Consider the following 25,154-nt stretch of genomic DNA (forward strand, 5'->3'; position numbering starts at 1 on the left):
ACTTATTGGAATGTCTTCCGTAAAATCGAATTGTTATCTCTGATCCGAGATTCTTTAGAGTTCGATAGTATCTGTTATCAGAGATATTCCACTTACGATCGATGAAAAATTATATTGAGCAATACGTTGGTAAAGGTTCGGTTAATATCATGATGCATTTGTTTTTTCTTTCCTTAAATTATTATTATACGGTTTTTAATTTTGTATCTGTTAATAATAATCTATCTCGCTTAATTATTTAACTTTCATAAATAAATCAATATACTTACTTATATGTAATAAGCTAATATAAAATGACGTACAAATTGAATTATTATTTCACGATGTCCCCGTTTACGAGAACACTCCTATCAATCATTATTATTTGCAATAAACTCAACTTCAACGAGTTGACATTGAGTTATTATTTGAGTAGTGATCTTTTGTCTTCATTATGTACAGAGTTAAGACAATTGAAAAGCTAAATGATTACGATATTTTTTCTTATCGCTGAAATGTATTTATTTGGGTTTGAGGTTTATTAAATTTATTGTCAGAATCGATAATTAAAAAAAATATGAACGATGCAGATGGTTACATTAGTAAAATTTTCCACCTTAATCAAGATGACTTCATAGTTTTATAGTTGTTTGCGTAGGCGTAGATTTTGGACAATGGTTACACAATCTTATGAATATATTTCATAATGTGGCCCTTTATCTTTATGGTCGTAAATCTGTAGCTAATTTTTAAACTTTTCCAGCGACCTCCGCATTAATGGGCAAGGAGTAGCGCAACATCGTCGCCAATATCTATGATTGAATCTTACATTCTCGTAACTGTACGAGCATTCCTCAAACTCAATGATTTGAGAGTGTATAAAGTAATTGCTAACAGATAGTTACGCAAAACTGATTGATGATAACGATCGAAGTCCATACCGTTACCTCAATTTGGCCACCGTCTTTTCGTTTCGTTCGATGAGGTTCGTTCACCTTGATACAGTTTATAAAGAAGACATTTCTAGCTGTTTTTTACATCGCGTTCGATTTATTTTTGTTTATGTTCATGTTGTATTCTGGTTCGTTTTGGTAACATCTTGAACGTGGAACTAATGGATTATTAACGTTATCACCTATGGTTGTCCATGATCAGATGAACACGTCACATTATGGTAGTTATAATGAAGTAATGCTGTTCAACAAGTTTGTGTGTGTAGTTTAGTGGTGTGTGCAAAAAGCGAAAATGATGCAAGGATTGTTGGATTCTCTGTACAAGATCTATTCAGGTAAGATTGTTAGAGCACTGATTTATTTGCATGTGTTTTGATCAAAGGTGCGTTGAAAGAATAATGCGTTGTTTGACCTCACGAATACCACCCACGGAAGCTGACTAAAGGCACCTTCATAGATTTGTAATGAACAATAAACACGCTTTTTTATAAATCAAACATTTCCTACTTATGTGAATAACATTTGGACTTTGTGTTACTAGCTTTGCGCCGGCGGCTTCGCTTGCGTGCACTTCACACTATCGCGTGACTGTAGTTTCCGTACAAATTTTAACTGCCTAGTTCACCTCAACCTTTGTTTATGCTAGAAAAACCTTAAAATATATTGTTTTAAAGCAATAATTACAAATACCTTTTCATATTCACCGGTAGGTGGTAGGTGTTTATATCCAGTTAGAATAACAAAATGCTATACCGTCAAAGTAGATCATTATGAGTACAAAGTAAAAACTTATAGAAAGAGCAAAGACAGCTCACCTAACTGGAGGTAAATGAAACACCTGAGCAATAATATTTTAAGCCGTGTGGCAACTTTTTTGTCCGTCAGTCCCGAGAACTAGAATCATAAATCTGTACTGTCTGAATTTTTTCAACAAACATTCGTAACATTCACGTACCTATAATATACATCTCTATTAATAACTATGTTTGTCTGTGACGCTTTTACGTCTAAGCCAATTTACCGATTTGGATGATATTTCGTACAGAGACTAGACCTTGGAAAGAGACATGTAGTCACATTTTTGCCACCAGAAACAAAACAAGAGTATTTAGAAGATGGAAAAAGTATATACATAGTAAATTACTAGTAGAATCGCGCAATAACATAAGTAACATACACACGAGCGAAGCCGCAGGCAAAGCGAGTACCTATATAATATTTTCGGCTGAGTACTCCAACTATAATTATTATAAGCCAATTTCGCCATGGGCGGAGTAACGATGAATTGTTTAACTGGCTATTTCATGTATGAGGTTTTTTGTTGTTGTTTTATCGCCGTTTAATGTTTGGGTCATCAATTTATTACATGTCTATTAAAATAGTTATTAAAATTATCGGCTGTCTTCGTTTTTATCGTTTTCTGTTTGTTGCGTTTCGAAATTATACTGGCATTTAACATTGATAACGTTTTCGCTATTGTCAGCCCGTGCTAGATTTTATCTGAGTTCAATGTCATGTTCTCTTTTACTATTTTATATACCTACTAGCGGTCCGCCCCGGCTTCGCCCGTGGTACATAATATTTACGTTTTCTCTACATAAGAACCATCCTCGTACTTCAAGGAATATAATAAAAAAAGAATTATCGAAATCGGTTCAGCCGTTCTCGAGTTATGCGCTTACCAACACATTTTGCGATTCATTTTTATATATAAGATTTACTGAGTTAGTGGTATAAATGTGTAAGTAACAATAACTCATAGTTCATACTCATTATATCTAACATGCGTATAAACCTTCAACTTCTTCCTGTTACTAATTCTTATCAAACTACGATGTTGTTAAAATTGTTCCTACATAGTTTTAATGATACAAGGTAACTCAATACCAACAGCTCTAAAAACGAGCCGTTTATATATAACGTGATAAATAAATATACATATGTACCAGATACCTGCATACAAAACATAACCCTTCATCTTGCGCAGTAGGTAAAAAGTTACCCGTTCGAAGATACGTTCTTAACATAATGTTATACGCAGAAACAATTTAACGATTTAATGGAAAACCAACACGAACGCTAATTCTAGTTACTGATCTAATTTCAATACAATGTAATTTACTTTTCTTTGTATCAAATATAAACACGAAGCCATCAAAATAGTTGTATATTTAATTTCATCAAACACCTCGATGCAAAGCCAATGCATGGATATAAAACATGCAAGATTGGTTAAAATGTAAACGGTACAAGGTAACGCGTCTTTGATTCTAATCATGGCTACTTTATTAGCCAGTTTTTCTCACATTTCATACGCTTGTATAATTTTATTGTAATTTGTGATAGTTCTGTTTTTTTCTTTATATCTTTTGGCACCTAGATGTTAATAGTATGGTAGAATCTTATATCAAAGATGCCATAGTGTTTGTGCGTAAGAATTCTTTTATATTAAATTTGTATTCATATCACATTCACACAAACTTAAAATTGCACCAATTTACACTTCAGATTTGATTTCACCTGCTAATAAATAAAAAAACGGTACCAGACGTAGGATAATTCTCACGAGCTGTTGAATCAGGGCGCACCTTGTTATTTTATAGCGGAAATCGAGGTTAAATTGAGTTTTGTATTAAAGTCTTAATTTTGTTACCGTATAACGGTAGGTACAGGTGTACGAGATCGTGATTGAACCCGCAAGGCCGACTTACAGTGAATAGATCCATTGTGATCAGCAATTAGCATATGAATAATAGCTGACTGTTTGATTTTTATCTGTAAATTAATATTTCGCTAATACCAGTAATTTTGTTCTAGCTTTGTTAGAGAATGTGTATGTATGGTTGGGTGGTTTTGATTTATTTGTTATGTAGAGATAACATCAATCCTATAGTAGGTAGGTAATGTGTGTTTGATCGTTTATTTTGTTTTAACTATTAGAGATTTAGAAGGAATATCTACGCGTGGCCACGGTAGCTGTAAAACGAAATGTCGCATAAATACATCGCAATTTAAACATTAATTAACAACTTTAAACAGACCATTTGTTAATTCCTCAATTTAAAAAATATTATCTATTAGTACTAGAACGAGGAACTTCAAAAGTAGGCAAAATTGGCGAGATTGCCAATTGGCGTCACGACGTGACAACAAATCAAGTGAGCTATCGCAGTCGCTTGTTGTTCGATGTTTTCCTTCGATGATTGACACACGAGGTAGTACTACGGATTCAGAAATAGATAGAGTTGTTTGTGTGCTTGAAGCGCTTTAGGGATAAAAGTGGAACTGCATGACGCTATTGGGTAACTGAGTTGTAACTCGTAATTCGTAGGGCTAAGTTCGAGATTTTTATGTGGACTTTCATTTGATAAGATAATGCAATTCTCGTAGGTATAGGTGTTTCACTAGAAGCTATGTTTTAAGAGGCAATGACTTATAGATGATATGATATGCACTTAATTTCATATTCCCTACAAAATGCTATTATGTGGCTTACGTATGCTGTTTACGCAAACATTACGTTACATATTTTTGCATTTCTTTCTACGCGAATAACCAGAAGGCAAGGAATTTTAATACTGTACAGAAGTTTATTTAATTGAGTATTTCATATCAGCTCTTTTAATCAGCCATTATTATAAGCCGATTGTCTTTAGCAGTTAATAAGGTGCTTGGATTTCGATAAACGGTATCATTTACAATATAATGGAAAGGTAACAGGACCGTGACATTTACATAATGTGCACATTTACGTTAATGCTTGTTCATTTTTTTTCGTATTTACAAGGCTAAAGAAACAATGCGGTTTATCTTTTACTAGCTATGCTCCGCGGTTTCACCCGCTTATATAAACTATAGTCTAGCCTTCATCGATAAATGGGCTATCCAATAATCCAACACCAATTTTTAAAATCAGACCAGTAGTTCTTGAGATTAGCGCGTTCAAACAAACAAAATCTTCAGCTTTATAATATTAGTATAGATTGAATCAAAGGCTTTAACAGCTTATGGTATATATCTATCCTAACTAAAATATTACAAATGCGAATGCTATAAGCTCTTAATATTTCACAATTATATGATTCTTCTTGCTGTCTTTCGGTTAGCGTTATTCTGCTGTTATCATAATAATTTTCTGAGAAACCAAAGATTATCCGGTTTATTTATGGCTTAAGTAAATATGCATTTGGAAATCGATAAGTTACGAAGTGTCATGTCGAAAATGATAAGGTGTTAACTTATTATTAAGTTTATCTCACTTGGGTTGCGTAATTTTTGTTTTATTCGAGAATAAGTGGGTTGACATCAAAATCAAAACTGGAGCAAGCAGGGGCTTATTAAACACGATAAATTTAATTAAAGTTTAACTGTACTTTATGACTTCATAATCAAAATCGACCAAGTGCGAGTCTGATTCATAAGACTTGATTCAATAAAATGTTCTTTAGATTTCAAGTGTTTATATAATTAGAATTAGCAACGTCAAAACAGATTTGTAACCTACTTATTTTGCTCTTCATATAAAATTTGTCTTTAAATTTTTCTATATTGATAAGATATATGATTTGGTTTTTTTTTAATTATCTACAGTGCCAAAAGATTCCTTATTTGTAAAAAAATATTAATTAAAATGTGTCGTTTATATTTCCCCTTGAAGTATTATGCAAAGATAAAAACAAACGGGTTATAATTAGATTTAACTTTTTTTTATTTATTTTAAAGCGAACAAACCCTTGTTCGCCTTAGGCTTGAGTTACCCCAAAAATTAATTTGTAACTGTATTTTAAATGGCTTCAATATCAAAAATGACTGAGCTGTCAGTGGCGTGCATAATTTAAATGTACTCAAAATTATCTCTGACTAGTTAATAATATAATGAGTATTTAGCAATATCGTATTAAGTGACATGTTTTCACTTGTGTAATTCGGTTTAAAAGGCAACGATTATAAAACTGAAAGTATGTCACAAATATTTAAGGCGGTTAAGGTTCGAGAAAGCTCTAGATATTTTAAATTGACGTCTAAAAAACGGAGGAGGTTCTCACTTTCGTGGCATTTTTTTTAAAGTTTATCGATTATTCAGAAATAAAACAGGTAACTACCAAAAAATCACATTTACAGTGAATTTGTAAATTTAATTCATATAAATATCAATTACCTTTAGTTGTCTGCTCGGTAACAATAACAAAACAACAATCATTTTTAACATGTTGTTGAGTAAGATCTACTTTTATTTAGGAAAAAGAATAAACCTGCAAAATGTAATTTACCTCAAACAAAGTCGTGTGCGTCGCCTATTGGGCATTAAAAACTTATAAATAGACATGGTTCCGATAAGGAAGTGAATTCACTATGTTATATTGTTATACTGAATAATTAGTGACTTCGTGTGAATGATACGATTCGGTTTAATTATTATGCGCTATGCGTTCTAATGATTTGCATTTGAATGTGTTAGTGTTCTCGTTTATACGTGTTTATCATATTGAATCGAAATTTTACGATGTTGTAATCTATTTACGGCTTTCATTGACGTGTTTGTTTATGTTAACATTTGTTTTGTTGAATAGAAATGGACAAATCACAAATGTTATGTGATGAAGTCTCCAGAAGTCTCTAACAAGAATATGCATGTGTAATTGATTTTACTTTTATACTGTCCTCCAAAGAGGATAAGAACTTATATCTTTCGTTTGTAAATCTAGCTTAACCACTGTACCAAGGTCAATTGTGATGCAGAGAGGCAAATGACCCAGGCTAAAATATATTTTACATTTGCACAGTTAAAAGCTCATTGTGCGTTACTACGAACAAAGGTGCTTTGTGGACTTATCTTTTTTCTTTCAAAGTATTAACGTGAAAGGTCAAAGATAATAACAATGGCACTATTGCTAAATATCGTAAGAATAATAAAGTTATGACTAATTAGTGTCATGTGAGGCAATGACCTCGTAAAAACAGGGAACAGGCCCGACCAGAATCTCAAGCGTTTCCCGCCAAAACTGAAACCTTATACAGAATTGTTTTTTTTTCTTGACTAAGGCGTTAACCGCCATTCTTGTAACGTTTATTTTGCATGAGATTTTATATATAAACGTGTTTCGTCGGGTTGTAAATGCATTTTAAGAACTTGCGTATACGACTACCTTTTACTTGCTATCGAGTTTTGCAACATATGAATGAATGTTTTTGATGTTGATAAATTACGTTTTATCACATTGAGCGTCGTTATTTACTTTATCAATTTGATAGCTAATAAATATTCAGACACTTATTTTACTCATTGCAAAAAGATAAAACCTCCTTATTTAGGTAGTGAAGGTTTCTAATTTCTTCTGAATTTCTTCAAATATTCTTGGCTGTTTTAGTTTCTACATAAATTTTAAGGCAATGCTTATAATTAATTACTCGTAACAATCATTTCAAACACACTAAATATAAAATAATGTCCGCGACACTGTCGTGAATTCGTTTGATCGCGTGGGCGAAGAGGCCAAGGTCCATTGCTTAGTGAATCCGTCTGTGATAACATCAAAGGCACTAGACATAACGTCTACGTACTGTAACACCAAATAGGTATAAGGTAAGGTAAGTAAGGTAAAGCTGGAATATAGAAGTGGTATAAAGACATATTATGTGGTGTTTATGAGGAAAAATTTCGGTGAGATACTATTTGACTAATGAGCATTGAATGGTAATTAACCCACCTATACGTATAGGCTGCAAGAATTTTATAGTTTCTTTCAAGAGATGGATAATATTAAAACTACATTTTGTTTAAGGACTCATGACATTTAGCGTGAATTGTGTCACACTGTGTGGTGTGAATAAATTATTTTATAAGTTTTCATTTTTATAATTAAACTGAAATATAATTAACGTGCAATTGCATTTACATAATTCTCAGCGTTTGGGAATAATGTAATAGGATTGATAAAATAATTTTATATCGTGGTGCATTATCACCAACATCTTAGGAGGTAAATGTTGGTAAAAGTCAAGGTTAAGGATTTTGGTATAACACGAGTTTCTCACGGACTCCTTTACAACCTTTAATTAACTTATTAAAAAGTCAATTTCATGGCTGCGTTTGTTCCTTATCTCGGCTTGATCTTTCTTCTCATAACTTACCTTCTACGTAAGAAATATACGAATTTATGTTCAAATTATTTGCGTGTAGCGTTTGTATTAGAGAATGTTGAAATGACGTTATGTGTTTTATTGATATTTGTGTTCATCGCGAGTGCAAATTATGTTTTATATTATAATATATTATCATAATATTTACTTAGAAAAGTTACAGAAAATGTACGGTCTATAAAATTTTTCATCACGTGTGAATATTTGGGGATAAGAGCATTAAGTAGCCTAATAAATTTAATTATCCTTTGTTGAATGTGTGTTATAATAAGATCCATCCTGATCCAGCATTGTAATAGACGATATCATTCAAAAGCCAAATAAACACGGAAATGTTCTCAGGTACTCAATATGAATATTCAAAATTAAGCATTGTAAAGCATTCGTCACCGTTCATCCATTCATACCTACAGCTCATCAGTACCATTTGATTTAATTGACGTTGAATCATTCGCTATATCATGCAAATGGCATATTACATTCACTATACATCGTTAAAATTCTGTATTCTGACACACAAGAAGATGTATTACAGTATTGTGTTCGGCTCGCACCTATACATTAACGGTTCAATTCAAATATCGGCGTTAGTTAAATCATCTACGACTTTGTTGAGATGTTAATGTTATTTAGGTGTTAATCTATTTAGTGGCTTCGTAAAATGATTTATATTATTCGCATAATTAGATTGAGTTAGCAGAAAGTTTTTGCACATCACTGTTAATGTGGAATTCCTTATGAAATAGCTTAATATTGTTAAGATATATCGCATCTGTTTAACGATTAAATTGATTCGATGTCGCCTATTCCGTTACTATCGTGTACTCCTTAGTCCGATTGTGTTTCTGCATTGTAACTGTAAGGTACATATATGAAAATGGATCGTGTTTACAATGCAAAGCCGTACAAACGTACCGCGGGCAATTGTCTCCGCTGCCCTTTGGTTTCGAATCGGCCATAATTTACTCTACAATTGAGCGGTTTTGCTAAAACACCCCGTGATTTGTGTACACATCGCCTAGAGAAAGCTTTCCTATAGATTATGGTGTCAACTGAAAAATATTGCTTTCGATTCCAACGTTTGACCGGTTAGCAAACAGGACACCGAATTGTAAACGAATAAGTTACATTGCTGTTGCGTGTGCCCGCTGGTCTGTGTGTTTTAGCGAGCAGTAATATTTCTTACTAGGTATTTCCAAACGTAAAATTTCAACTCTTATTTGTCGGTAGTTCGTCGAATTCCGTTGGATGGATAGATATAGAGATTTATATGAGAGTATGGAGATATTTTTGAGGCGATTGACTTGATTCAACGGACTATGAAAGTCTGTGAATGTACAGTTTTTCATAGAAAAAAAAATTCTCATAGAGGATATTTATATCTACGTTCTAGAACAATTAAATAGGAATGTTAATCGTTAAGCAATATCAATACCAATACTCGCCTCATTACAACTCGTTAACTGTAACCTTTATTTGAGTACAGGAATGATAATGAGCCAAGCTCAGTTTTGACATTTATCCCGGGTCAACAAATCCAGTTCTGTAACGAGTTTGTCATAACTATTTGTGAGTGAATGTTTGTTAACCAACTTCAAAAAAAAGGAGGAGGTTACTCCGAGGTTTCTGAACCGATTTACGTGATTCTTTTTTTGTTTGATGCGGAATGGTGTCGAATTGGTCCCATAATTTTTTTTTTCTCTCATTCGATTAAATTCTTTCGCTATATATATCGCCATCTTTAGACTGTAATTTTTCTTTTTACCGAATTCAGATTATGAATTTTCATACAGAGAGTTCATTCAGATCTGATTGTCCGGTTTTGTATAAAATAATAAATTCGTCCACTGATTTTTACAAAGTTTCGCGTTGTTTATCCTTTCTAATATTATAAATGCTAGTGTGTGTGTGTTTGTCTTACATTCACGACGTATTTTATGATATGATTCTTGTAGGTATCTGGAGACAGGAAACTATAGAGAGTTACATAGGCAAGTTTTGCCTGGAATATCTCATTACTATGGGAATTCCTATTAAATACACAGGCGAAGCCGCGGCTGTAAGCTAGTTTAAAATAGTGGGGTTATAATATACTCGTGTAAGCAATGTAATTTGTTTGTATGTTCATCGATTGAGAACGTGATGGCACGTGTAGGAATTTTGTTTATTACAAAATCATTGTTGTCTTCGTGTTTTGATCGACTGCAATGTTTACATTTATCTTCTAATAATATATTTGAACGTGTGTGGCATTTTAATTTTTAAGTAAGCAAAAGGGTATGCAGTTGCTGTTGCAATTGTTTTTTATCTTTGATGTTATACTTTCTATTAATGTTTTACTTTTTGATAAATAAATTAATAATTCTATTGCTTCCTTTGTTTCAGGTAATTCAGCATGACAAAGATAGACAGGATTATTCAGATTTCCAAAAGAAAATGTAGTGCAGTCAGTGTATGAGTTTGATGTAAGATTTTTTACCTTCTTAATATTAATTTAATAGGTACTTTAGTATTGACCTGTACTGCAATATCTGAGAGATGGCTACAGGCCCGAATTTTAAATATGGATTCATACTTTATTTATAAGGTCGCTTAATAATATTAAAGTACCTGCCTTCATGTGATATGACTGTACGATATCAAAAATACAGTTATAATTGTAATGTTTACTTCGATCGAGGGTCAAACGGTACCTATATCAGAATGTAAACAAATACTTAAAACATAATAATGATTTGTTAACGGTGTTTACTATTTAATTGCACGATAAATTGAGGAATACGTTTACACTGCTTAAGTACTTAAATGTACTTGGTTATTTAAATAAGTACTTATAGTTTGTTTGAAGAATTGTTTCTGTCTGTATTTGGAAGTATTTCCTTTTTCGGTAAGGATACAATACAAGCATGTTACTTCTATTTTACTGATTTATTTTCATGTAGGTATTGGTAATTTATGACTTAGGCTTATAAACATAATGATATTGATATAAACAACTTTTTAATCATTTAAATAAATTGAATAATATAAACTACGCATGCAATCTATCATATGAACGTGACCTAGGCCCTTATTGCGTTTCGACTCCCTTAATTCATTTTTAATAAGTCTAACACACACTCTATGATTGATGACGCTTATAATAGAGATAAAATACATTTGTTTATTACCAACCGGTCTGTTCTTTTCGTTTTAATAACTATTTCGCGTGACTGCTGAAGGTTGGCGTTGTATTGAAGATATAATAGCTTGCTTTGGTGAGACCTATTTGTGGCTTCATATTCAAATGCTATTTCGAAGTACGTGTGTTTTAGGCTTTTTTTTGCTGTAGTCATGTGAAGGTTAGAGGTAATGTTAATAAAGTAACTGTATTGTTTATGAAAGGTCAGACTACTTGAGAACAATTTGATTATATTAATTTGCATTTCGGAAATTCGTAGTTTTTATATCACATAACATTAGATGTAATTACAGAGCTTCAGGGTTTTCTTGATTGCTCAACCTCTTACCTAATTTCAAATCTAGAATCTGTACCTACTAATATTATAAAGCTGAAGAGTTTATTTGTTTGAACTGTTCCGATTTGAAAAATTATTTCACTGTTAGATAGTCCATTTATCGAGAAAAGCTATAGGCTATAGTTATGTCATCTCTTTTAGACCAATGGAAGCGGAGCAATGCGTGTAAATCTGCGGGGTACAGCTAGTGGAATACAAATTACAATATTTTTGACGAAACCCCCACGGTTCAACAAAGCGCGTATTGTGTCTATTTCGACAATAGATAACTCTGTCTGCGACTTGTATATTTAGTTCACAACCGCGCCGAAAGACAGGCCCGTGCCAAATGTTTATTGGCTGGTATGCGATTGTCGTTTATTCTTATCAATGTATACTGTTCGACAGTCACGCGTATATTGGCAGGCGTATGTTATTTGTCTTGGAGTACTGCGTCCTTGTACCTGGGGAAAGCAAGAATGGAATTTTTGGAGTAATTTGTAATGTTCTAATACGTGTAACAGTATAACTTGCAGATACTAAAAGTCGTTTGAAGAGGTTAGAAATTTTACTACAGTTACCGCTACAGTACCGTACCGTAATATTTTGATCAAATACGTGGTTGGAACGTACCTTAATAATAGTAAGTAGTAATTTGGTAACAATTTTCTAGGAAAAAAGTTAATTTTTCTTACTTTTCTTTAAGTAAGAACAATTGTTGTATTTTCCGAATTCATTCATTATCAATATCGAAAAAATTGTATCAAAAGTCATGTTCCCCGTAGCTCTAACAACCAATCTGTTTCTTCTATTTTCAATAAACATCCAATATGGTAGTAGAACAATGTCGTTTACATTCCCATTAACATACACACGTAAAGTCAGCGATCATGACCTACAGCATGCGGTAACCGTATACGGGCGTTGACTTTGACATAGAACCCGCCAATACGTTATATATTTCTATTAGCAAGATATTTATACGTTTTATTAGCAACTGATAGTTATAGACTACTAGCGGTCCGCCCCGGCTTCGCCCGTGGTACATATTTCGCAATAAAAAGTGGCCTATGTCCTTTCTCGGGTATCAAAATATCTCTATACCAAATTTCATGAAAATTGGTTCAGTAGTTTAGGCGTGATTGAGTAACAGACAGACAGACAGAGTTACTTTCGCATTTATAATATTAAGTATGGATAGTACGAGTGATACACAATTTTAGGTTAATAGACGGAATGGTACGTTTAGTGATGTAGTTGAGTTGATATGTTGGCTTGTCTTAATATGAGACAAGGGGATAGGACAGATTGGCATGGATTTACAACATAAGAAATAACGTGTACCTATTGCAAAATCGAAAATGACGTGAATTTTTATAATTTATTAGCTGTGTCCGCCTGTGTAGCGCGGTTTCTTCCGCGGACGAACCCGCTTGAAATCCATCCTCACAAACTTTTGCATCTATAATATTAGTTGGATCTACGTACATATTTTATTTCGAATAATACCTGGTTCTATGGGGAAATATATACGAAGCACTTATGTAAAATAATCATGGCTGTCGAATGACACATAAAATATTTATTGCTCGTATTGTTATGAAAACACGATAATCGACAGTTTATAATTAGTACGCCAAATTTAATGTTGCTCCATTTATAACACGAAGGCCATCACGATTAATATGTGTTAACAAAAACATACAAATTCATAACAATAAAACAAATTAAAGTGTTTCGTGAAGGTACTAGTTTTTTGTTCAATTTGTTCTCAAGGCCACCCCATTGTGAGTATATCTTTTACACTTAATGTAATTGGATAAAAACCTTACATGTTCTGAGAAATACTAAGTATTATTAAGTATGATTATTATTAGATTTAATGTTAAATATTGTAATTTGATATGTGTAGATGTTTGCAATATAAAATTTATGTAAAAATAATTGTAATAGTTCGATGAGTAGATTTGTATTCACTTGAATTAAATTCAACTTTTGTTAACATATTTATTATTAAGGCTTTTATGCAAACTAAAAGTTTTGCTTTTGTACTTTGGTCTCTTTATTTGCTGTTTTAAAGATCATTATACCTAACTTCACCTAGATTGTATAATTATAAAAACTAAATTGACATCTTGCATCATAAAAAACAATTGTGAGCAGGTTAAATATTGTTTGGTTTTAAATGTGGTTCTAAACATAAGAACACAAAAATTTTATACACATTATAAAATTGAAAGAAAGTTAAATACAGGTTTCTTTATCTCTTATTTCGACATAAAATATAACCGAAATTAGTAATTTAAAATATCACATGACATTAATGTTTAATTACGCCACTCGTTTATCGCTTGCATACGCAAGTATATAAAGGCAATAGGTACCACACAAAAGTAATAAATACTACTAGCCACTTCAGCGTAAATCGTAAGAGGTCATTATCGTTTGAAAATTGCTAACGCTGTGCATAATAAATATTGACTCGAATTAGGCCCGTTCCACACACTGCAGGTGATAAAATTGGCACTTCGCTTTTATTTGGATAACGGCGAGTGCACACAGTAGCACTTGATAGTATTTTGATTGTGATGTCATTTGCCGTAGTTGGGATTTGCGTGAGATTGTGAATGGATCATGTTTGGACAACGCTCCACTGAAGTCGAGTGGCTGGTTGAGTGAACTTGCAGTCGGTTGTGTAAACAAACACAACAAAAAGTGATTAGTTCAGCCAAAATGACAGTACGAATTTTTGAATAAATTATCTTTAAATTGAATAAACAAAGACTTTGACAAATGCATGATTAAGTAAAACTGAATTGATACGCATAAAAAATTTTAATCTATCAAGTCGGAATCTCGACAACAGCATCTGTGGTAGGTGGGACAGGAAGTGTAATTTTTTGACACGCATTTTATTATTATTTTGGTATTTTTCTACGGTAAAGCGCAGTACGCTGTTTCAACTTTCAAGTAATTATGATACTTTCTATGCTTGCGTCTCGAAGGAGTTTAACTAAATCAAGTTTAGTTTATTATTAGTAATGACCCTGTCACACCAGAAGGCCATAGTGTTAAAATGATTTATAATATTCTAAAGTACGTGACACAGTGACAATAAAATCGATCAATTTTCGTATAGCAAGTCACGACTTACGCCGAAAACGTGTAATCATATTTTTTGCTAATGATATATAGGTATATACGATATAACCTTTATATAGTCGTGCCAAGTGTATAAAGAGCGCTTATTGTAGCATACGGCGAATTAAGTCTAATAATGGCTAGCTTACGTATAATAGTTTTTGTTCGGGGTCGACGACATTTTGCCGGCGTGCTATAGTAATAATTCTTAGCTCCGACGTTTCGAGTGAGTAGGTCCATAAGATTTGAAAACAAAGGCCTTCATAGTAAGGAGGTCGTTATCTCTTAATGATGGCGGGGTAATCAGTTATTTGAAGTGGTATTGTTTTTAATAATTGTATCGTGTTATTACGATGATTAAATGACTAAGACTTGAATTTAATTCTTGAAATCAAAATGTATTTATTTTAACTGTTTTTACAACATAAAATCACGGTGTCCAAGTCATTCTCTGACTTCGAACTATTTCCAAATTAATGCTCTATTGATGGGTAATAATAAGGGATAGTTAAATAAACATCTTTGATAGCACATAACGTTTATACTTTATACACACACTAGCTGCGCTCCGCGGTTTCACTCGCGTGGCTCCGCTCCTGTTGGTCTTAGCGTGATGATATATAGCCTATAGCCTTCCTTGATGAATGGGCTATCTAACATCGAAAGAGCTTTTCAAATCGGACCGGTAGTTCCTGAGATTAGCGCGTTCAAACAAACAACATCTTTAGCTCATAATTTTATCCCACCAAAAACATTTTCATGTAAAATGTTGCCAAGACGAGCCCATATGACACGCACTGTCAAAAAGTTATCGGATCTCATGTAGAGCCAAGCTTCTAACACTACACGCCCTAACTCTACAAGGCCTAACTTCACAAACTCTACACCTTAGTCAAAACTCAAAATATGTGGCAGATAATATTAGTATAGATTATTTCTGAGACCATATAAGAACATTAATTTGTATGACTGACAGATCACTTAAAAAATAAATACGGTGGTGATATTTTGCATGCAACATACGATATTCTCATAAGATTACAAGATGGGACACAATCGTAAAAAACCGAAATTGTATGCAGAGATAAATCGGTAATGCAAAAAAATATACAACATTGTCTGCATTTTTATAAATTTACACATCGAACGTGTTTTACATGCTAAGATGTTTACAATCATTGTACATGTTGATATACTTGAGTGTGTCACTGTAGAAGTAAATAGAAGGAATATTTAAACTTCCGTATATTTGAACATGATACATATTTAAATTTATAAATTTACAATTGTATCTATTGTCATATAATTACTTCGACCTAACAACTTTATTGCATATTGCCTAATTTCGTTGTCCTCAAATACAAAAGATGTTGCAAAGTCTGCGTGTAAAATTTATGATAGTGTTACAAATTCTATAACGTTTTGACGTCCTATTATAGATGTGCCCTTACAAATACTGGCACGTTACGTACAGTGTAAGCACGCGATAAAACTATGTATTGCCGATTTAATGTTCTTAAAAATAAAACATGCTTCTGGGTATAATACTTAATGGTATGACCTATGTCTAGATTGTTATCGTGCCGGATTTCGTTTTAACTTATAACTAAATGTTCTTGGAATTTTTAGTGCTTTGGATTATACCCAAAGTAAGAAGGATCAATAATTTGTTTATTTTGGTGTAAAATCTTTAAATTCAATTTTATTAAGATCTACTTTTGAGAGTAAAAGAGACGACACTGATAATGTTAATTATTCTCAAGTGGTTTGTCTTTGTGATGTAAATCTATACTTTAATATTATAAGAAGAGTTTGTTTGTTTGTTTAAACGCGCTAATCTCAGGAACTACTGGTCCAATTTGAAAAATTCTTTCGGTGTTAGATAGCCCATTTATCGAGGAAGGCTAGGCTATATATCGTCTCGCTAAAACCAACAGGAGCAGAGCACTGCGGGTAAAACCGCGGAGCACATCTAGTTTTAAATAAGATTTTACAGTATTGTGTAGATATTTATGGGTTTTATTTTTATTTTATTACTCATACGAAACCTGAGGTCATATAGGAAGTTAGGTAGGTGTTAATTCTTATTTATAACAGAAACATGACCTAAGATGAAAATAATTTAATTACTAATCATGTTCATTATTACTCTATCTTTGGAATGATATTTTATCTAACATCCATCTATAAATAGAACAAAAGATTGAAAGAATAGAATATGTACTTCCGTACATATTATGAAGCTGTATTTGGCGGGGACCGGTTAGAGAATTCACACGTGGTCATAATACACATAATTGTTTATTCTTTTGTGCTGTGACGTCATAAGAGTTGTGGGCGGAGCGCCGGCTGGGTTCATTATTTTTACGTTAGATATTTTAAACATGTATGTAATTATGTTCGGTAATTATTGTATGAATTTTTCTGAGTCGGTGTTGAATATATTCTATGTAGATGGTGCTATTTTAACAAATAATCAAGAAACGTATGTACCATCTTCAATTCTTAATTAATTTATGTAAATAATAATTAATAATTATTAATTGACAACATTTCAAAATTTTAAGCTACTTATTTTTTTTATTTTAACGAAAACTAGATCAAAAATTATGATACATATAAATTTTGCTTTTTCTAAATATTGAAGTTTTCATTCATCTTTTTGAGTTTTGAGTTTTAAAATCATCTCATTCTAAAATGTCGTAAGCGCCAAATGACGTCATACATACGGAGGAAAACATTTTTTCCTTTGCCACATACCTAGTTTAAATTTAAAAAAATCTATATTATTGAATTTCTATAGACATAGGTACTAGGTAGGTACCTAATCAAAAGATTGAAAGTAAAAAAATAAAAATTGAGGTTATATCCTTCCGTTTTAAAAGTAAAATGAACTCAATTGAATTATAAATATATAAAGTAACGGTTAATTTTAATGACTTCCTTGGCATGAGTTAATGACGGGATATATTCTAGGGTTGTTGAGGATTCCTCTTCCGCTTCCTCATAATGCGGAAGTTCCGCAATATTTTGGGTTCCTCTACCGTTACCGCATCCTCAAAAATGAAAATAAAAAAATCCTCTTCCGCTATCGCTTCCTCAAAATTTAGAGGAAATTTATGAGGATGCTGATCCGATCGGGCGGCGAATTTACAAAGCCTATTTAAACTATGTATTTGAGTTACGAGTCGGACTCTACTAACGAACAAGAGTAGAGTCTTACCGCCATATTTATATCTGCGCCTAACACTCATCTCTAAACATAATAATATAACATTTTCTCTCATACTCAGAAGAAACATATTTTACCAAATAATGTTTGTCAAAAGTCATTTTGAATTAAAAAACAAACAGGTTGTTTAAGCTTACATAATAATATCTACCAGTTAGTTTTTTTTTTGTGGAAATCGCCTAATGTCGCTTCTGGCACTGATATAGATTAGGTTTTTTCTGTGGGTTTTTTCGAGTAATATGCATAAACAAAAGCTCATCTGAGTCCGGCTCGTGACTCAAATAGTATAGTACTTACAGGCTTTGTAAATTCGCGATCGGGCGAGCTAACCTCCCCTAACCTTAAACATCAATATGTAGAGACAGGAGAATGGCTTTTGTTTTAATTTTTAATTTTAAAAGTTTTTGTTTTTTAATTTTGATTATAATTTCCTATCATCCTCATCCTCATCCGCTTCCTCTTCCGCTTCCTCATCCGTATCCTCTTCCTCAAAAAAATATCCTCTTCCTCATCCGCATCCTCTAAATTTGTGTGTGAAAATTCCTCTTCCTCCTCCTCTTCCTCATAATCACTTCCTCAACAACCCAAATATATTCGGCGGTTATTAGAGTGGATATAATATATTAGTAATTATAATTTATAAGTAATTAATTAATCGAATACCGTCGATAAGCCTTGCTATAAGATTATTTATAGGTACCTACTTTCTACAACATCAGAGCCTATATAGTGAATATACTCATGAAATGGAAAATTTTAACTATTATCGTGTGTTAGCCACAGTAATTTAAAAATATTAACTTATATCGGTATAGTTTGAAAAAAAAAACACGCTTATGAAATTCTCCCATGTAATTAATGTATTAAATTAAAAACATCCGTTTAAAGTGGGCCAAAATCAAGTATTAGAGTGAGTGATATTAAGAGTGTCATACAAACAAACAGATGCAGCTAATTTAAACGTAACTATTAATAAATGTATTCGCAATAAACTTTAAGAAAATCGATCTATCTGTCTTTTGGTTAGTCGGGGTATATCTCACTAACAGTTAATTTTTAAATGTTTTAAATTTTAATGGAACACATTTCAATGTAACTTTGGGACTGACTTGTGACTTTGACGAATCAGACTTTCACTAGAATACCAGGAAAAACCTTTGTGGTTTCCCACGCAAGCCAACTCGCGGTAATATGATATGAAACATATATAAAATAATGTACATGCTTTATGACGAGAAAAATACATACATAACTTAGATTTTACATGTGGATACCTATATAGAATTTATCGATTTATTTTTGGCTTTGTTTTAGAGAGAATATGACTTATATGATAATAAGACTAATGTAAACAGCTCTTTGGTTAACAGGTGCGAAATCTATAAGTTAACGGACTTTGGCAATAAAAATGCATTTAATAATTTTTTCATATTAATTTAAAAGTCTAAAAATCCTTACCAGTCAAAAGTCAAAACCTACTCATAATTTTTTTTTCTAGATTATTCCCAAAATCTTGTAGGAGTTTAACTTTAACGATCAAGCTTTGCTATGCACAATATATTATGATTGCGTTACTATACATTATATATTACGGATTACCACATATTACAAAAGTTCGTTTGCCTTATACAAAAATGGGCAATAAAATTGGTTACATTCCCGCACCATTAGAACTAACGAGTGAATAATACCAAGATCTGATATCACGTTGTAAAAACTACATAATAGCACATTAATCATTTCGTCCATTATTACTATTCACGCGTCGTTGCGTTCACAGATAGATAATGGTTATTTTTATTGGATTTATCACTATGATTTACTATAAACTTGTGTAATAATAGATTCGGAGTACATCCTGGACCATACATCCAATAAATTTCTTATCATACTTGTTTTCCCTGGATCCATCCAATAAATTACTTATCACACGTTTTGTTTTCAAGTTAAACAACCGATAACAGTATCCTGGTATCTAAATACGAAAGTGATATGATACCTCCTTACATAATTCTGGTTATTCTATTATTCTTGTATCGTTGTATTAAGAAATCTCAACGTCACTGTTCAGTAATTTTATAAATGCATCTACATATTGTTTATCCTATTTGTACTACATATTTTACAGTAATTTTTACTAGCTTTTAAATAAAAAATACCAAGAGAATAAGTAATATCCTGTAAAAATTACGGTTCTCTAATATGTCCGGGTTGAAATAAGCAGGTATTGTAAGTATTGGCTAGGTAGGTATTACGGTACGAGATACAGCAGCTGTTGTAAGTACCATAATTAGCCCATAGCTGAACACTGAAACGGCAAACTCTGGCGGAATATAGAGCGTTATTAGGGTTTCTTTAAATTAACCGAATTACCGGCCAACTGGTTACTGCAAGGTGTGGTTGTTGTGGCTTAAATCGAGAGCGATGGGATTGTTGTTTTGTAATAATATGTTTGATATATGATCTATTGCGATTGCAAAATTAACAATGAATAGCAGCGTGAAGTGATGTTTTATGTTTTTAGCAATTAAAATATAGGCGTCTGAGCGAATAATCAGGTTTTCGGAAAGTCGGTGATTAGGTATCAAATAAGATTTAGTTTGAATCCAACTGCAGCTGCTCCCTGCCGCCTTGATTAGGTAGTCTGTCCATCAGTTTTTGGTACCTATTAGTTACATGTTATAAAACCGAGAATCCTAACTACCGTGATGTAAATAACTGCATAGTAATCGTATTTGACATTGACATAATTATTAATACAATTAATTACGCTTGTAACTTAAACCAAGCGTAAAATCTGTTCTCTCGGTAAATTGCTCTTAGTTGTCCCTCAAGCGAGCGTAAAAATACATTTTTTGTTTATTTCTCGAGCACAATGTTTGTCGATGGTATCGGCTGCTTTATGACGTCATACTGAGTCACTTTGCAAACTCGCGTTTGAGAATGGACAGTGTATTGCACGCCTCATAAGCGAAGCGTTGAGGTGGGTACTACTGTCACTTCGCGCAAAACATCTGATTTTTCAAACTTAAAATGTCTTCATGTATCATACATTGCACTTGTAAGATAATACATACACACACATATTAAGAAAAAACACTATTTTTAACGTTCATGATATTTTTGATGTCATTTTTGTTATTTAAACTAGTTAAAAAACAGTTTAAAAAAGTTCTGTCTTGGACGTCCGTGTGTCTGTATGTGCGGATCCTTTTTCTTGTTAACACGATAGCGACCGAAATACTTTACTAATCGAGTCTTTTTTTTTCTCTTACGCTTGAGTATGCTCAGGAATAGAACCCTTTCATTTTTCAGGGTCTGATTCGATGTGGTTTAATTGTTATTAAATAAACAAAAATAATAATTAATAAATATTTATTAAAAAAAATTATGAGGCGTGCACTTTTGGATTTTCCAAATTATTTTTATAGTATTGCATTTGAAATTACGTTCTTTTGTAGTGATTGTATGATTTTTACTACAACGATGTGATATGTGTATTTTTACGTTTATAAGTTAGTGCACAATGATACACTACCTATTTACCTACCTAGGTATGTGCTTCTGATCTAGGACGCTTTTTGAATGTGTAATTTGTCATAATATGAGCTTATTTTAGTTCCAAGCTTTTTGTTCGTTACGATTGATCGTTTAGGTCTCAAAATCAACCTGTGCACAAGCGCAATGCCGAATTTTATTAAGACGATACTTTTTTTATAAAAGAGAAAACAACAGCATTCGTCCTCACAAACCTTCGCGTATATAACAGAAGAAAAATACGATATTACGCTACACTTATTGCAATGTAGCGCCCTCTAGGGAGCATTTTCCTCAGTCGGGTTTAATCTTTTAGAGTTACTTTTGTAATACTTTTTCTATATTTGTTCAAAGTTTTATAAATAACATTACGCTTGCAAAATATTAATGTTTTCATTTCTTCAATGAAAGCTTGTAAAATACATTTAGTTTGAATTGTTTATGGTAATTAAAGATTTTTAATGGATTTTAAACGCGATTTATTGATATATTTTTTTTTCCGACGTTTCATACGTATAAACTCAAACTCAACATTAATTATTTATTCAATTAGACTTCTTCTAGAAGCACTTTTGAATCGTCATTACATATTTTAACATTTACCACCGATTCGGAAAGCAGTATGGAGAATAACCGGCAAGAAACTCCACAGTTCTTTTAGTTTAAGCTCTAGATTACCTACAAGCATTAGATACCTCGTACATTTACCATATCACCATAGTGCCTTGTTTGCACAGCTGATAAGATATCTACGTGGAATGCTTTGTTTGCACTCGATAACATGTTGCTATTATTTGATATGTTACTTCGATGATAAAACATGTTTTTGCTGGTTGTAGGCTGTTGAAGAACTAAGGAAAAACCTCCTTTAATCTATACTAATATTATAAAGCTAAAGAGTTTGTTTGTTTGAACGCGCTAATCTCGGGAACTACTGGTCCGATTTGAAAAATTCTTTCGGTTTTAGATAGTCCATTTATCGAGGAAGGCTATAGGCTATAATATATCATCTCGCTAAGACCAACAGGAGCGGCTATAGGCTATATATCATCTCGCTAAGACCAGCACTGCGGGTAAAACCGCGGAGCACAGCTAGTTCTTTATATGATATTTTAGTCGTTTCTTGAATATAATGATAAATGATGTTAAAATCTAGCAAACTAACGACATAAGTAAAACAAAAGCTCGCATTCATAATCTTATGGTTTTGTAGAAAACGTTTTTGAGTACGGTAAAAAAGTAGAGTGATTTTCTAGTGATGATTAAATTCAATGTTAAAATTTCCCCACGATTACTTTTTATCTTACTGCAAGAAAACGGCCCTCCTATGCGTAAATTGTTACTCTTTAAATACTGATAAATATAAAAGCTCTCAATAGAAAGCTAAATAAGATTATGAATTTACTTATGAAATATAGTAAATTAAGTTTGACGTACGATTATCTACTAAATTCAGGGAGTAGTGGCTTGTTACCTCACCCTCCTATAAGTTACTTTTGGGGAAGTACACCCTTACTACAACTTACAACGTCTTGTATCGAAGGGGTGTGTGACAGATATATTTTTAATGGAAGAGTCTTATACGCAAGAATAATTATGTTTTACTGGAGAGAATAATTGTTTTGTCCTTGCAAATTTTTGCAGCGTAAACCATAAAAAAAAAACAATTTCGCTAGGTGCTCATTCCTTTTGCACTATTTTGTTTCTTTGTACTATGTACCTACCTACACAGAGAGTATGTTATCATAGTACACTAGTTATTTTTCGATTGTTTATCATAATATAAAAAGTATCAAATTGTACCTACTCGGTTCTCTCTACGTACGTTCATTTTATTTCTTTTCTAAGTAGTTATTCGATAATTTTATCATTATTACCACTTGTCATTCGTATTTCCTATAGATGAGTTAAAACAAGATAGAGATGCACAGAATTACATGCGTCATTAACAACAAAATTGTTTTGGCAAATTGACAAGACTGCTTTATAACGTTTCGAACTTTATGTTTATTAGAATTATTGTTCAGTGTGTTCTTAAAAATGTGTGGGTGTATTAAGTCATAAATACTCCACTCATATATACCGTATATATAGTATGTTTGATATTCTTCTCTTGATACAGTCCAAAGTTCAAAACTTAAATAAATAAAAACGATATTTTTGGCAACTTTTAAATTAAACTATAAAACGTTTCGAATGTTAAAAAATATTCATTTTTAAAAACCTACATCGAAATACATATTATATCATATTTTAATATTTTTTTTGTATAAATAAAAATATATTTAAAAAATAATTTGGAAAATCCAAAAGTGCACGCCTCATAATTTTTTTTTAATAAATATTTATTAATTATTATTTTTGTTTATTTAATAACAATTAAACCACATCGAATCAGACCCTGAAAAATGAAAGGGTTCTATTCCTGAGCATACTCAAGCGTAAGAGAAAAAAAAAGACTCGATTAGTAAAGTATTTCGGTCGCTATCGTGTTAACAAGAAAAAGGATCCGCACATACAGACACACGGACGTCCAAGACAGAACTTTTTTAAACTGTTTTTTAACTAGTTTAAATAACAAAAATGACATCAAAAATATCATGAACGTTAAAAATAGTGTTTTTTCTTAATATGTGTGTGTATGTATTATCTTACAAGTGCAATGTATGATACATAAAGACATTTTAAGTTTGAAAAATCAGATGTTTTGCGCGAAGTGACAGTAGTACCCACCTCAACGCTTCGCTTATGAGGCGTGCAATATTTAGTCACATCTAGTTGTTTACGTGATTATTGCACACATGATGGGGTAGGAGGCACACAAGTGCATTTAATTGTCCCACAGAATGATTCACCCCACCTTTAAGTGTAGGTGTTGAGCTTCCAATATTTTAATATACCTACCTTCAAACATACTACGTATGCAGTTTTGTTTGTTTATTCGTTCATGTTAGCAATATTATGACTTAATAATTCTTCTTAATGCCGATTTTATAATAATGTATGTAAATCGTTAAATTTTATGGATGTTATTTAAAACCGAGATGGACATACATAAGTCAGTAGGTAGTCATTTACAAATTCAAATCACCATATTGATAATCTGATGTACCGATGTATAAAATAAATTTGGATTAATTCGGCTTAACCTTATGCTATTCTAATGATCTTATTATATTAAAAAATACAATAAATTTGAAAACATTTTTTTTATAAATTATAACTTAAACTCCATTGCACCTTAATATATCTATCAAGACATTCACTAGTCTTTTCTTTTAATTAAAAGAGAAGAAGAAAAACAAAAATTTGCTTCGATTCTAATAATAATATTCATACACAACTCCACTCTCTATTAATTTCTAGACCGATATCATGTCAATGTAATATCTCCGCGAATAAATAACAGATAACAACATTCAGCAATAACCGCTTAGAGAAATCAAACTTATCAAATCATTAACTGATATTAATGATATCTTACTGAAGTTAACGGTACAAGGAGCGTATTGTATGCATCGATCTTAGATTATAACTTTCGATCTAGCTATAGTCTTAAGTCTAGACTATACGTTGTTCCTAGGAACGTCCTACGTAGATTCTATTCGTGGTTAGAACAGTAATATGCTTTGAAGACTTTCTAACCGATTTAAGGTAAACTAATTATAAATTTAA

At 32.2% G+C, this 25,154-nt stretch overlaps 1 protein-coding gene across 5 annotated transcripts in view; it reads left to right on the plus strand.

The window, feature by feature from the left end:
• Positions 1-25,154, plus strand: part of LOC149905676 (rho GTPase-activating protein 23-like) — a 311,247-nt gene that overhangs the window by 30,424 nt on the left and 255,669 nt on the right. For 4 of the 5 annotated variants that reach the window (XM_090105038.1, XM_090105040.1, XM_090105043.1 and 1 more), the window contains exon 1: positions 1,210-1,267. The exons of the other annotated variant lie outside the window; for it this stretch is intronic. In XM_090105038.1, coding sequence (XP_089961164.1) covers positions 1,225-1,267 — 43 coding nt within the window. In that variant the 5' untranslated portion in view covers positions 1,210-1,224. Of the gene's footprint in view, positions 1-1,209; positions 1,268-25,154 lie in introns of those variants that run through there. 5 annotated transcript variants of the gene reach the window in all.

The sequence above is a fragment of the Colias eurytheme genome, chromosome 9 (genome assembly GCF_061535395.1).
Source record: "Colias eurytheme isolate Ceu_HAF_F1 chromosome 9, ilColEury1 Martin Lab GWU primary, whole genome shotgun sequence".
NCBI lineage: Eukaryota > Metazoa > Arthropoda > Insecta > Lepidoptera > Pieridae > Colias > Colias eurytheme.